At 34.7% G+C, this 15150-nt stretch overlaps 1 protein-coding gene and 1 long non-coding RNA gene across 2 annotated transcripts; one reads left to right on the top strand and one right to left on the bottom strand.

The window, feature by feature from the left end:
* Positions 1-1322: 1322 nt before the first annotated feature.
* Positions 1323-3354, bottom strand: LOC148645594 (uncharacterized). The gene is made up of 3 exons (XR_015928139.1): positions 2058-3354; positions 1667-1764; positions 1323-1444 (listed from the first exon to the last, which is right to left on the bottom strand). It is a non-coding gene; the product is annotated as an uncharacterized LOC148645594 (long non-coding RNA).
* Positions 3355-11398: 8044 nt separating this feature from the next.
* Positions 11399-14928, top strand: LOC148645593 (uncharacterized). Its single transcript, XM_088611439.1, has 4 exons — positions 11399-11608; positions 12518-12578; positions 12737-12833; positions 13188-14928. The coding sequence occupies exons 3-4, from the start codon at positions 12762-12764 to the stop codon at positions 14637-14639; spliced, it is 1524 nt and encodes a 507-aa protein (XP_088467565.1). The 5' UTR covers positions 11399-11608; positions 12518-12578; positions 12737-12761; the 3' UTR covers positions 14640-14928.
* Positions 14929-15150: the final 222 nt, after the last annotated feature.

Here is a 15150-nt window from a genome sequence, read left to right as displayed (position 1 = left end):
AACAAAGACTACTGAACTCACAAGTGGATCACTTACATTAGTAAACGTGATACAACAGGCCACATCTCGTCCCAAACACGAAAAAGAACTCGATCAAGATCTTTTTTAAAAAAAAAGTTTATTTAAAGATTGATTCAGCGTGTTTATCACAGTGGTAATGTACACATTACATATTCTAACTCCTCCCCTTTTTTAATGGGCATTTCTTTGCATAATCGCGGTTACATATTTCTATCATTTATCTTCTGTATACGGGTTTACCTATGGTGGACTTCCAGGACAAAGTCTGAATTGAACAGACCTTAAACGCTGTCTAGGAATTATAAAGTAAAGGGAAACAGGAAATAAGATCAAATCTGCCAATTGTTGCAATTTGCATTACATTTGTATTTGTGGCAACTGTCATTTTACTTATTACTATAAGCAATTCCTATATTGTTTTAATTTAATGGTACAGAGTCTGAAAAAGATTAAAGTTAACATTTCTTAGGTTGTAATTATAACCAAGAATAACATGCTGTTTTTGTTGAACAGCAAATAAGTGCTTCCATCAATTAGACATGTACTGTATCTTTCATGTGAAGTTGGTAATGTTAAATTCTGAAATATAAAACAGCGTTAATTACAACACATTAACACAATCTACCGGATGTACATTCGTCTTCATACAAGTGCATTCTCTCAGGTACAAAATCAGAAAAATATAATTTAATAGGATACATTAATAGAAAAACACCACATGTATATTTCTTATTTCAACGTTTTCAATATAGGAATTATGAATCATTTTCATGCTCTTATTTTTTCCAGATACAAAATAGTTTGGTCCTATATTTTTGGTGTTTGTTTTTACTCATTGTAATAAATATTGTATAAAAACAGCACATTATTTTAAAAAATGTATTCAAAATTCCATATATCACGTCAAGGAATAAATAATAAGTGCATTTTCCTCTTAAATTGAGATAATATGCAAAAATGGCTTAGCCTCCTGAAATTACGTTATCATGTTTCTGTTCATACTTCAATATTCCAAAGAAAGGAATTAATGAAGCAGTCGTCAATACATACGTATTTTAAAATGACCCGTTCTTAGGAATTTAAATTATTCCGATTTTTAAAAAAAAATCTGGTCGGAGTTTTCCATGTGTAGCTGCTGTCGTCAATTTCAATATAGCAATAAAAAAATGTCTACTGTGGGTTGAACAGCATTTCTAGTAAGTTCCGGATATATTCTTTTTCTTCGAACGTAAGCACTTCAAAGTCCGTGAAATCTTCTGGCAGAAGCCTCCTGTTCCTTACTTTCTCGCCCCTCTCCGCGGTACTCCTGAGAGCGGCTGTGTGAATGTCCTTCAACTTCATCTGAAGCCAGTCTTGTCTCTCCTTATCGTACTTGTGCTCACCAAGGCTGTGCATTAACTGAACTTCACTTACGGATCTCTTTCTGCAAAATGCAATGTAAGTGTTATTTAAGTGATTCTTTACAGCCAACGGTGCCAGGCAAAATACTGTATCTAACGACTTCTAGACCTAATGGCACCATAGCGTTGTAGGGAATACTAATACGTTAAAAAATCAATAAGAAACACCACAATAAAATCCAGATCTCAATTAATTACGCAGCATTACAATAGTTTTAACAAAATATAATTGTATTTATACACACCTCAGTGGCACTCCTTCTGACTGTGAATAGTAAAGAGCACACAGGACCATAATGCAGGAAAGTTTGTCCAGGCTTCTCATAAAAAACATGTTGGTATCCTGTCAATTAAAATTAAATAGTTTAAAAGGGTAACCCTATTGCGAACAATAACTGAAGTTAAAATTGCTTATCTTGATGAGATCAAATGTTACGAAACATCTAATGTTGCTGAAAGGAGTTTTACAAAATAGTAATTTTAAAAGTTTTAAAGCACATACACAGAAACATCATTTGACAGGTCTTTTAAAAAACAAAATGAGGAAAAGTAAAAATCGCTTTCGTTTGTATGGAGATGATCAGGTTTAGTGAGTGAGCCTGAGAGCAAGTTGAAGTGCTGATGAACTCTACTTACCACCCTTGGTATAGCTTTCCAGAAGCTGCGATCTGAGGCTGACTCTGCGCTGGATTTTTAACCCCGTTTTCACATCAGCCTGTCCATTGAGATTAGTGAACCTCTCCCCAAAGTGCCTTATATAGCTCCCGGTCATTGATGGGCCGCTCTTGTTGTTGGCGTTGATGTCACCCCAAGCTTTGATGGGGGTGAAGCATTCTTGCGCATGGCAATAACGTTACCAACCCTCCCCACACCACATCTTTCAGCCGATCTGCATCCTCACCGACTAATTACCCAGAAGGAAATCACTTTTTCCTCTTTGTGGACTCCCAGATTAAGTCGGTGACGCTGATCAAATATATCACGGCCAATTAATTGCATTGAAATATCTCTGTGCCTTGCGTGGGGATGCGACTGTGTGTGTGTGTGGAGGAGTGTGGGGGGCTTTTGTCTTATCTGTCGTAATATCATATTCCAATTTTAAGTAATTTCATGTAAACGCACACACTGTCGGTCTTGGTCCAGTTTAATTCCATATTAGATTAAGAATCTTATCCAAAACAGCGTGTTGAGGTTAGATTTTATTTTTCTTATCCCCAACCGGAATTTACAGATGTATAAACATAAAACTTACTTTTTATAATATTCTGGTAAATGCATTAATCCTAAAAATCGTAATTTTGAAAAGGAATTTAGATTTCCGTGAATTCGTTTAAACTAAAATGCATTCATATATTTGGTCGCAACGAGAAGAGTTTTTAGTTCCTGTAAAGAAAAAAAAAACGCCATCATATTGCCGTCGCTACCACCTGTTTGAAATAATCAATAACGTTCATGAACAATGTGAAATGAGAAACGGTAACTTATTTATTTGCTGTTTGTAAGAGCAGATATTCAGACTGACACAATGCGGACCTAATGAGATTAGCCGCTGCAACAGCACCCAAGATACAGGCTGTCGTTTGAAAACGCTTTTATGCAGATCACGTTGCCCCGGAGAGCAACAACCATCCGAAATCCCACAAATTACACGGAGTGTGTAACACCATGAAGCGCACTGAAAAGGTGTTAGAACCAATGACGTCAGCATACCCCTCACACGTCAGACACAAATGTTAATGGATGAGTAAAAGACTGGCTTTCTAAAAGTGATTGCGTCACTCTGCTAAACGGAAAAAGAACGCATCCCTTTTAAGGCATTTTCTTCATGTCCTGAAGTATTAAGCTGTGAACGCCAGGTTAGCAAAGTAGTTGCGCTGGAGAAAGACAAATCCAGCGTTGATTTTGTCAGTATTACACTTTTCAGTATTTTCAGTTTTTGTTAATAGAAAAGAGAAAAGCGTACCTCAAACAATATATATTCTTGTAACCCCACTTCTTGAAAACAAATATTAATTGTGGTCCTTTTAATTCGCCTACCACAGATTTGTAATGGATATTGATTTCTCACATCTGCCATTTACTTTATTAGGTATTGTTAAGCAGGTTTACTGTGAAAAATGTTGATTGAACAAAGACAAATACAATTCACTTAAAATCTATCACACACGTTAATATACAGTGTTTCAAGTACAGTATGTTATGTCTTATCATTTTATTTTAGTCCTAATTATAATGATGAGACCCTGCGTCACAGGAAAAAAAAATCTTCAAAAAAGGTTATTGTAAAAGGTAAAAGGTTATTACTCCAGGGCCATTTTTGCAAGTATAGAGATCAGCACTTGGTATTTAATCACTGCACAGCTCACCAGAGGTTGATCTCATTTCAGTTTTTATCTTTGTTCCAATCCCACAAATATCACATTATATTCTTTGCCATGCTGCTAAAGCAATAATATAAAATTAAAGGTTTAATTAAGTTGTCACATAGATTTCAATCGGAATGGCTGATCACAGTTAGTCTTTTTGCACAAACACAATTACAAGAAGCAGGCTGGCATGTCATTTTTCCTGGGTGGTCTAAACAATTGTGTGTTTTGCATTAAAATTGTATTTAAAGACGTTTAGGCCCCTTTGCAGCCACAAGGTAACATATTAGAATAGACAGCCATGAGGCGAGCTTTCTAAATGTAGGACAGGAATGGCCATGTCATGTCAGGAGTACGTCCCAGAGATGAATGAAACAGTACAGGCCCATACTTCTTCCTTCATGGGATGGTTAGGCGTTCTGTCATAGCTGTAAGAATTTCTTCTCGCATTTCAATATAGGAAAAGAACTTGGCAGCAGGTGGTCAGCTGTTGATAAACTTGGATAAGGACAGTTGCAGGTTTGAGGAGATAACTAGTAGGCCAGGGAAAATATCAGCTAGATGTACATTGAACTCTGTCGTCATGTCTGTAGTCGGAAGAGCTGAAAGATCATAAACATGATTTCTATGAGTCCTGAAGCCAAGATAAATCATACCTGTTTGCCTCACATGCCTCACTTCCACCCCTGCCAAGTTCTGCTACTGTAATTGGCTGGTCTGGCTAGGTTAACGTTTTGCTTCAATGCAAACCTCTGAACATTATGTTTAGAATTATTTCTTCTGTAAAACGATAGTGTTTCTAATCGTTCTTCATTCCACTGGGTTTGGATATGTACTACTTAATAGTTTGTTTAGTTATAAGGTGCTGTGTGTTAGCAGCACGCTTTGATGGAGACCGGAGGTTGTAGCTGTTTACAAACAGCACTGCAGATCTAAAATTAGTTGTAGGGATGAGCTCACTTTGACATTTTTGGTCTTTTTACTTCTTGCGCATGAAACTTTTATTTGGCTATGGTGTGTTTATAGGATATAAACCAAAGCCAATTGGCCTTTGCCCTTTCCATGAGATTCTAAACCTCATTTCTCCAATTCCAAGCAGTATATAGTTGCATGGAGGGAAACCTTCAACCCTCAAACAGTAGTTCTCATGACCTCATCCTAACACAATGCCAGCCATGCTGCCAACGGTATGCAACACCAATGTTGTGCAAAGGACTTCAGAAGGAATCAAGGTGAAAACTGTATGGACAGCATGGACATGGGTCACCCCATGGTGAAACTACAGCTTCTTAACACCGACATTTGAAAAATGTGGATGTTTTAGGTAACATGATCTATAAAATTATTGGAAAGAGACAAGGGTATTCCATTCAATAAAACGAAACCATATTATTTCTGACCACTGGGTTGTGACCCAAGAAAGACTACTAACACTTAAACTATATTGAAAAACTCCCAACACACATACACAATGTACACTGCTGTTGCAAAATCCATTGACACTTAATTTTTCAATGAATGCTTCATGACATGGTGTGACGGAGCCACATTTCTGTGTGCATTTATAAAGGACTCTTAAGTTTGGAGAGTTTGATTCATCTCCTGCCATGAATACATCTACCAGAGTTGAATATTTTTTCTTTTCAGCACCCATTACAAAAACAGCTATTAATCATCAAAATAAAGAGGGCATAGAGGCAGAAGCTAACACGTTTGAAACACAGCCTATTATTAATTATAATCATAATTACTAACCGAGTTCCCATGCAACCCTGTACTGGATATAGTGGCTTACAAAATGGATGAATGAATAACTGCTTTAAATAAAAATAATATAAGAACAAAAGGTATTTGGGGTTGGTAAATGTAATATATATGAAGTATTAATAATTTCATAATGTGTTATAATAACTAGTAGATTAGTATTGAAATACTTCCTAGTGCTTCATTACCACTATAATAATCTACAATGAGTTAAAAAATGGCAAGATGACAACTTGGTAGGTGCTAAATGTTCTTACAAATCTTAATTTAACAGATTAAATCTTGTTCGAATTAACTAGAAACACATTAAGGAAAGTTAAGGAATCAAATGTTTTTGGGGGTTTGACATTTAATATTTTAGTTCAAAACTAAAGTCTGCAAACTTTCGTGGCAATTTCTGAGCTCTTCCCAAGGCAGTGCCAATGGCCTGAGGGTACCCACCGAGGCAAAATGAGTAGCAGTTGTTTTTTTCTTCAATGGTCCTGGATATTCTCACTCCTCCTCTTAGTACTGTGCCCAAAGACATTGCATCATGATTTGAATGTGGTACATGACATGCTCTCGGCTGTTTGGATTCAGGGTGTGAAAGGGCAATGATTATGTACTGCAGAGTATGCCATGCACCTGTCACGGGCATTCTGTTAAGGACTGACCAGATACATTTGCTGTCACATCACTACTACATAACAGGAAACTAACTAGCTGTCATTTGTGCACATGAGCAACAGTACTACTTTTGTTTTTAAATAAATGGAGCTAACTGTGGTGGATTGAACAGTAAATGCTTAATAACTTCAAATATCTGCAGTGTTTTCCAAGTCTAAGGAACATTTAAGGAAGGAACATTTGGTGTGATGAGGTGCCCATCATTCTTGGCAAAATTGCATTAACAATGATTACTTTTTTTAATCAGGGTTTTAATAAGATTAAACAATTAAACAGTTTGGGTGAGAACTGATTTCATATTCTAATTTATTAGACACAGGGCTTGTTATACCACATTTAAAGCAGTTTAAGATTAATTTTGTCACCTAAAAGGTATGGTTATTCAAATGCTCTTTCAGGCATTTGTTATTAGTTTGTGTACTATTAGGAGTATAAATTAATAAGAAAAGTAAATACTATAACTTTATCTTAATATTATTAATCTTAAATATTATTTAACATATAATGAAGTATAATTATTTTATACATAATGAAAAATACATACAATAAAAAAATCCACACAAATACATGAAAATACCTTTGCAGACATTTAGTTTTAATGTATCAGGAAAATAAAAAGTAGACATTAAGGAGGGTTTTACTTTAAGTATGTTCTGAAAGAAAGGTAAACGTATTTTAAAGTTAGCAGAACAGCTGTCATATCCTCAAGAGCTCTTAAACATGTTTCACGCATGAAAAACTAGAAATAATATTATTCTTACCAGAATATTAGGAGATGCAGTGCTTCATTTCCTTTCACTTGGGGGATTTGATGTCATTTGCCCATTTGACATATCTTTGTTTGACCCAGGAGAAGCACAACAGACTTCAGTGCACATCTGTGGAAGGTGATGTCATCATCATGTTTAGACTGTACAGTATATATAGCCACACTCTAGATCTTTTGGGGTCTCTGAAGCCATATTCATCAGAAGGCCTATCCCAATTTATCACTGATGTTAAGTTGCTTAAATGCCAATAGTGATGACCTGTTATATAACTGTATTTTAACATGAAGCTGAACAGTGGATGCATGCCTCATGTTCTATTTAAGGTAACAGGCATTTCTAATGGTCCCATTTATACACTGTCACACACTATAAGCTTTTACCTCATCTGTTAAGCAATGAGCAGGTATTTACCCAGATCATTAAGAAAGTCTAAGTACATTAACACATGACAAACGTTACAACCCCATCTTAAATGTGTTTACTTCATAATTGCCATAGAAACTAAACAAAGTGTCTAATCATGGGTTGCTGTCTATTGAAAAGTATTTTTGAAAGTATGGAAAAATCTACTTTCTAATGGTGCTGGCAGTTTTTACAAACTGAACAAAAGTTGTTGAGTTGTGTCCTTTCAGAACCAAAATAAGGAATCTGTATATATCCTGAGGATGCTATCACTTCATTCAGTCTTCTGTAGCTCAGCACATCAGATTATTCCCAGTCTTAAATATGTATACAAATTATGAATCCAATTATATAATTTAAATGATAAATGTAAGGAATTAAAAAACACTGTTACACACATTAAAAATAAAAAAACAAGAGATTGTTTTGCACGTTTATGATACACTTAATTTATCAAGAATGAAAAATCAAATGTGGACTTAATCTTTACAAAGCCAGACCACAAAACTACAAACCATTTTTTACTGACTTAAATAGTGAAGAAACCTTATAACAGCAAGTAAGGATAATAGAAAACTCGACATTCAAATAACATTCTATACTTTTTATTCATTTCAATGGACAAAGGGCCTGTCCTAAAAGCAATTTCATAAAATAATAACCTCCCCAAAATTTTTAAATTAGCTCAACTATTGTAACTTAATGGATAAAAAGTTAGTCAGGTACACAAAAACTAAAATGGAAGCTTTATTATACACACTTCATTAAGAGAATTAAACATTAACAGTGCTTAAAACACTTCTATCTCTATGTTGCATTAAAAGCAGATATAGAGATGTTTACAATGAACTATACCTTTCTCCTAACTTTAAATTCATTTTGTCTTAATATTGTTTTTTGGTATGCATGCAACTCAAAGGACTAGTCATAGTTACGGAATAAAACATTCCATCATTTTTATTACAATGAGCTGTGATTGACCGTTACATCATTATTACATGTGATTAGATTCCCCTAACTAATGACTCCACATTTTAATGACTGATAAAAAGTGTCTAACTGATGTACCATTTAAATCTCTGTTTGAAACCTACTGATATACAGTAGTACAGCTCACAACAATAATATTGCCTATCCAGTATATAAATCATAACTTAATTGAACAGACTGGGTCTATATCAAACTTTTACTTACAATTCATATGAAAACCTAATATGTCAAGCAATACTTGGGACTATTTTTACACAGTGTTTCACTGTTCCAAAGCCTTGGATAAGTTTGACAGGCAAGGCCTATGAAGTGACTGGAGTAGCAGCTGACACGCCACTAGAGGCCACCAAAGGGACAACAGGACTTTAGATTGTCTCACTGGGAGGTACAGTAACTAGACAACTGATTAAATGATAATACTATTAATTCTTCCCCCGAGGCTCACACCTGCTTAGCTTCAGTGGGTTGCCAGTTGTGAGCTGCAGTGTGATATGGCTGCTGGCCCAGAATTATAGGTAGTGGCATAAAAATAAACATTCTCATTTTGGGTTTAATCAGTGTTTGGTCCAGTATATAAAGAGGTTGCATGATGATTTGGGGTGAATGTGGTGTGATAGCAGTCATGGGGGGAGGGTGTCTGTAGTTGAAGTTTTCCCATTGTAGGTCTTCAAAACTCTGCAAAAAAGCCTACTCTACCATTGTATGTCTTTGTGTGTGCGGATTCCTGGGACTGCCCTAGTGAAAGATTTTGTATGCCTCACAATGAGGCACTTACAATGACAAAGCACAGCTGTCCCTCCCCTCTTTTACAGCTGTGTAATTTCCTACAAATTTACAAGACCATACTCATTATGCCTTTATCAGCTTTAATTATAGTTAAAAATGCTAAAAAACAGTGAATTTTCAAAAACTACAAATGTTTCACTGACATATAAATCAGTCTTTAAGTTCTAAGAGTACCCACAGAGGGAAACTGAGTCTGAATTATATGTGAATCACTGCTTACTATATAAAGAAAATAATGCACTAAATGCATCATTGGTGGTGTTTCCTTAGACTTTAAGTGTATAACCTTACTATCATTAAACATGAATATTTTTCTCACCTTGTGACTAGATACAGGCATGAGAAATAAGTACAGGGGAAAAGTAGATTAGAGTAAAATGACTCTGAAAATCTATCTAGAATATAAAATATATCTCTAATAAATTAATACAATCTATTAATAATAAAAGATTCCATGGGCTATCCAATTTTATGTATTTTATAAAAGATATTTAGTTTCTCTGTTTCAAAGTATCTTGTTATTTTTTATCAGTATTCTGAAAACTCAAAATGTCAAAAGAAAAAGAAGGAAAAGGGAAATCAGGAAAAGCAATTTCAAAAACCAGAAATATTCCCAAAGTAAATTGTAAAGAATTTGCCCTCTTTAAAGCAAGAATTAATCTGTGACATTAATTGTTAAACTAAATCCTCTACTGTTTTTCCACACTAAAAAAAAACCAATGAAAGGTCTTTTCCCTTAAATTCTGAGAAGGCATTTCCTTTGGAGCAAACTGCCACAGCAAGCAATTCAAAGTGAAGATCAGCAGAGGAGCTGATGTGAGCCGGACTCCAGTGATTCATAAAACTGAACGGGTACAGAAAGGTTAAATACCAAATCACTGTCTCTTGCCATCAGAGAGGTCATCGTTTAAAGGCTGAAGGCCTTGCTCATTTTGTCCACAGATTTCTTTCATTTATACATTAAAAATGAATGATTTCACTCCTGTCATTTTAACACTATTTAAGCTATTTAAAATTATTCACCAAGTAAAATTACAATTTAAACTATTTTTTTGTGGAAAGGGATCTAATACCATTCATGCTAATAAAACAGCACTGATCAAACTACAGTGCGATATATTAGGAAAGGATTTGTTCTTGAGGTACTATAAAAAACGCACCTTGAGTTGTCACTTAAAGAAGACCACAGATCCCTACAGTCAGTCTGTATGGAGTTTCACAAATAAGGAGTCTGAGAACTAAAAGGACTTGACAACACCATATGTTTTGATAACTGGTTTAACCGAAAAGACACAATGCGTTCAAGGGACAGAGTTTGAGACTGCTGCTGTAATTTTACTTCAAAGACGTACAGTAAACTGTTTATAGAGTGCATATTAAATCAAACAGGCCTATAAAATATATCTTGTACACCCAGCTCTTGTTATATTTACAGCTCTGGAGACAAGCCACTACTGCTGATGCAAGTAGAATAACCATTAATGTAAAGCAAATGTAAAGTTTAATTACAATGCAATAGCAGGACCATAGTCCTCACTCAGACAAGATTTTTAAATAATTGTTATGAAGCTGACTGTGAGGCAAAATGTCTCAAATTAATTCCTGGGGCATGGTGTCTTAATTATATAATTAGACTAAACACTAGTGTCTTTCAGTTTTCAACTTCTCCTGAGCTCTCAGTTGCATTGTTGGTATGATTATTTAATGAATTCCTTGTATTTAAATAAATTTATGGTTTATGTAATCAAATAAAAAAAACTTTCACTGTATTTTAGAAGGCCTGAAACGTCTGGAACAGAACTTTCCCTCTGTGCCACTTTAAATGTTAACTATATAATACAATTACAATGATTTATTAACAAGAATATGGAAAGTAAATTTATGACTCACCTGACTTCTTTCAACCATGTCAAGCTGCTGCCACCTGTGAGTTCTCTTTTTTAATCAGGAATTCATTGAAACAAGTTTAAACACGTAACGCTCCTGTGGCATCCAAATTCAAAATGTTACTTGCCTTTTAAAGTCCAATATTCCAATTTCAATTCATTACGAAAGTGGTAAAAAAATAAATGTTAGATGAAACACAAAATAGTCTTCGTTCAATAAACCGTTATTTTAAAATGTCCTTGCAACCCTTCTCACAGTTTGCTATTGCTAATCTATTGAACTGGCGAAATATGTAAATTTAGCGCGTAATTTTTGGTCAGTGAAACAAATAAAGAAACTTTTTGACAGAACCTTTCCTGTCTGTATGTTATTTTTTTATACGTTTATTTTATGGTCCCACCGTACTATTTAATAAATTAAACATCAGTTCATTGGCTAGAAAGGGTATCGTGTTCGTATAAATATGGGTAAAAAAGGCGCATCGGCGCTTTTCGAAAAATGCAAAGTCCACAGGCGGGACTTAAGAAAATAAATTAGGTGGTGTCAAAAGAGCAAGGTAAAATCATCTTTTCAAATCAAATATGTTAATTAGTCAGTAGTTTTAGCCCGTAATATCATATTACTATATTTTAGTTACTGTTGAGGTGACTCATGGGGAGGTAGCTCTATTCAAAATTAGAATACATAATCAATATATATCGTATAAATGTGATTGTCAGATTGGAATGTAACTGGTATGAATATATATTCGTTTTTCTTTTTGGTTATTAATCAGTGCCTATTAAATGAGATACATAGGTCACATACTCCTGCATGTTCGTATGCTGTAGTTGTCACATCAGATGCTATTTTAGTTATATTTTTTGTATTTTGGGGTGAAGTTTAATGCGAGTAATTACGATTTGAAAAGACATTCTGGAATACTGCACGGAAATACATATTATAATCTGAAGGAAATGACTTAAAACCTTATGTAACCACTAGACTTGAAAACATGATGGGCCTACAGTATGTTACCTGATTCTTTCATGGATACCTGATCTTTTTCGCGTATTATTTTATCGATACAGTACATTTAGATATGGTAAATACTAGGTAAAAGCAGTGTTGTATTTTAGCGGTTACAACTCCGGATGATGACAATAAAAATTACACATCCTAAAATGAAATCTTGTTTTAATTCACTGCATGTACAAACGATAAAACTATGCTTTCTTGTGAAACTGGAAATTCCTATTAAAATATTGTCCTAAAAGGCAGGGTGTAAAAATAGGCGAAACGAAATATATTTTAATACTTAATTTATCTTTTAACTTTGCATTTTAATATATACTGTATCATGGTAGTTTAACGATTTCAGGATTTACGGCCTAGATTTTGCTGGGCCACTGCTATAAATTCTGCAATAAAGGAAAAACAACATTGTGTGATTTGTACCATTGTCTTTTTTCCCCCAATTAAATAGAAAACTATTCAAAAGAAAACCGTGAGTGCCAGGGTGACCAAACCCCAGTACTTGAGGACAGGTGAGTCTGCAGTTTTCTAGATTTGTTGTTGGTATTTAAGAGTTTAAGATAGGAAATACTGTACTTTATATCTGATTTATAAGATGCAGTATAATTAATTTTTTTAAGATGAAAAACTACTTTTCTGTTTCTTAGGGGAAATTTCATTATATTTACAGATTATCAGTTCCCTGGATATCAAAAATGCTAAAGAAGAAAAAAAATGTGTGCAGCACACCAGCTGTGAAAGATAAAAAAGAGTGTGTGAAATATCTGGTAAGTATTAATGTAATGGTTATTGTTTGTCATTTTGTTTCATTTAACAAAAAGACACCATCACAGTTAAAGCTGTGTTTATATGTTAAAGGCATGTTTATATGTTTTTAATGTGTATTTTACATCATCTATATTAGTTTGCATAAAATGAACAATATTACGTTTTCTATAATTACTACCATGATGAATAAAACTGTGAGTTTTACAAAGGCATTAAATACCTAAAATTGTTTTGAAAAACAAATTGTACTTAATCAAATGAAAGCAAAATAGTTTTTAATTTGATAGGTCAGATGCATGGATTGCAAAACATTTATTCAATGTTTATATATTATTATGCATGTATAATTTTAGATGTGTTCGAACAAACCCTTGAGTGAAGACTTGGAAGATTTTAATTCAACTACATCACTATTTGGCACTTTAGATGAGATTAAAAAAAGCAAAAAGTCTAAGAAATCAAAGAAATCCAAAAGCCGTAGAAAAGAGAAGAAACACCAAACAGAGCTTAGAGATGACTTTTGTCCTGTAGCACATCCCATCGGTGAAGCGAGAAAAATCAGCTCGCTAAAAATTAAGAAAAAGAAGTCCAAAAGAAGTAACCTTGACAGAGGCAGTGAGATGCAGACAGAAACCAAGAAAGTCAAGCTAACTAAAAATCAAGACTCCTCTCTGTTGCTTCCTGTGAATAGTTATTTTAAGAAACCAAAGAAGAAAAAGTACAATTCAGATAGTTCCAACCAGGACAGTAGTAAAGAAAACCTTACACTTAGGAGGAGCAGTGTGGCCTGTGACAATACCAGAATCACTCAGTCTGAGCAAGAACAGGGGTATAGCATCGTAAGTTATCCGACATATGAAAAGACTCACTCCAGTGGACAAGAGAATGACAGAGCTGTAAAGTTTCCTAAGAATGTATCACTGGATACCGGAACATTTCCCAGTAAAAACGTTGGTGTGGAGTCCTTAGCATTTGAAGGTGTATCTGCACAAAAGAAAAACGCAGAAGGGCAAGTAGGAGAAATGCAAGGGGAATCCTCAGACAACTGGAGCGGCACAGAACCATTACCGTCTTTAAAGCTTGCTATTGATAAAGACTCTTTAAATTCTAAACACAAAGTGAATGTGCTAGGCCCAAGGAGAAAAAAAAAACATCGACCCGACTCTGCACAAGAAACAGCAGAAACTTTCAACAGCCAGGAACTTTTCCTAACTCAGAGGACTTTCCTGACAGTGGAAACCTCAAGTGAAGACAGTGCCTGTGGAGCTACAAACCCAGGAGATGCCAAGAATGGTCAGCACACCGAAGTAGAGTTTTCATCTTTCCTGCCATCTGGAATACCTGTGAAGCCAACAGCTGAGAAAGCCACACAGACCCATGATTTCTTCAGCTCTAGCGAGTTTACTGCTTCTTTTAAATTTTACAACCCATGCAGAGAGATTAAGTGTTCAGACCAAGCAGTTGATTTGAGTCTGCCCAACAGAACCAGGGCAACACTGACCCCAGTCAGTATGCCGGGCCACATTATAGAAAGAAACAATGAGGTGAGCATGTCTTCGAAAAATGACTCCTCTCTTCCAAAAGATTGCTCTTTGGCTCACAGGGTAACATGCAACATTTCAAAAGAAAATCAGATTCGAAATAAATTTGGTATCTCTCAGTTTCGCAGATGCGAGGACGGAAAATATATTCAAACGCAGCTCAATGAGTCTTTTTTCTTCAGGCTTAAAGGAGAGGGTGACTCCCCCAAACCGCTCTCTCCCCTAATGAAATTGGATATGGCAAATCAGAAAAAATGTAAATGATACAAAGACCAATATGAAATTAAAAGTCAGTTCAGAATGCTTTTGAAGTTTTTTTGCTTAGAAAGTGGAAAAGATGTTCCTACTGTGTTAAGGTACAGCATTTTTAAGAGTTAAGATACAAGCAAGTATGGTTAAATAAAAAAGTATTCTAGTAACAAATGTATTTTAGCTCAACTCATACCCTATTACAGTTGATTGTTGCATTTAAACTTTAGATATCAATATGTAACACTTTCATTAATATTCACTGAATAATTTGTATTATTTTTATATTAATGTTCTCAATTTCTCTGCATTGACATGGAATGTTAATATAAATTCCAGTTGATACTTATTCCATATGCTCAAAATAGTAAATATCTGTAATAAGCTTTTTATAAATAGACCTGTAAACACTTGCAGTTTTCACGTTTATCTATGTGTTGATCTGTTAAACTTGATGTTCTCTTACACAATTCTACTTCATTTTCTATGGATTTCTACTGACAATGTTTAGACACCTCTGCAATAA

This window comes from Lepisosteus platostomus, chromosome 18 (genome assembly GCF_059453375.1).
Source record: "Lepisosteus platostomus isolate fLepPlt1 chromosome 18, fLepPlt1.hap1, whole genome shotgun sequence".
Taxonomy (NCBI): Eukaryota; Metazoa; Chordata; class Actinopteri; order Semionotiformes; family Lepisosteidae; genus Lepisosteus; species Lepisosteus platostomus.
Note: the sequence above shows the minus strand (reverse complement) of the source record. Positions and strands in the feature narration are given on the sequence as shown.

Bases quoted from the DNA above. Each gene is read 5' to 3' on its own strand.
- LOC148645593 (XM_088611439.1), top strand. From the start codon at position 12,762: ATGCTAAAGAAGAAAAAAAATGTGTGCAGCACACCAGCTGTGAAAGAT. The intron at 12,834-13,187 runs GTAAGTATTAAT...GTATAATTTTAG, and splicing joins AAGAGTGTGTGAAATATCTG to ATGTGTTCGAACAAACCCTT.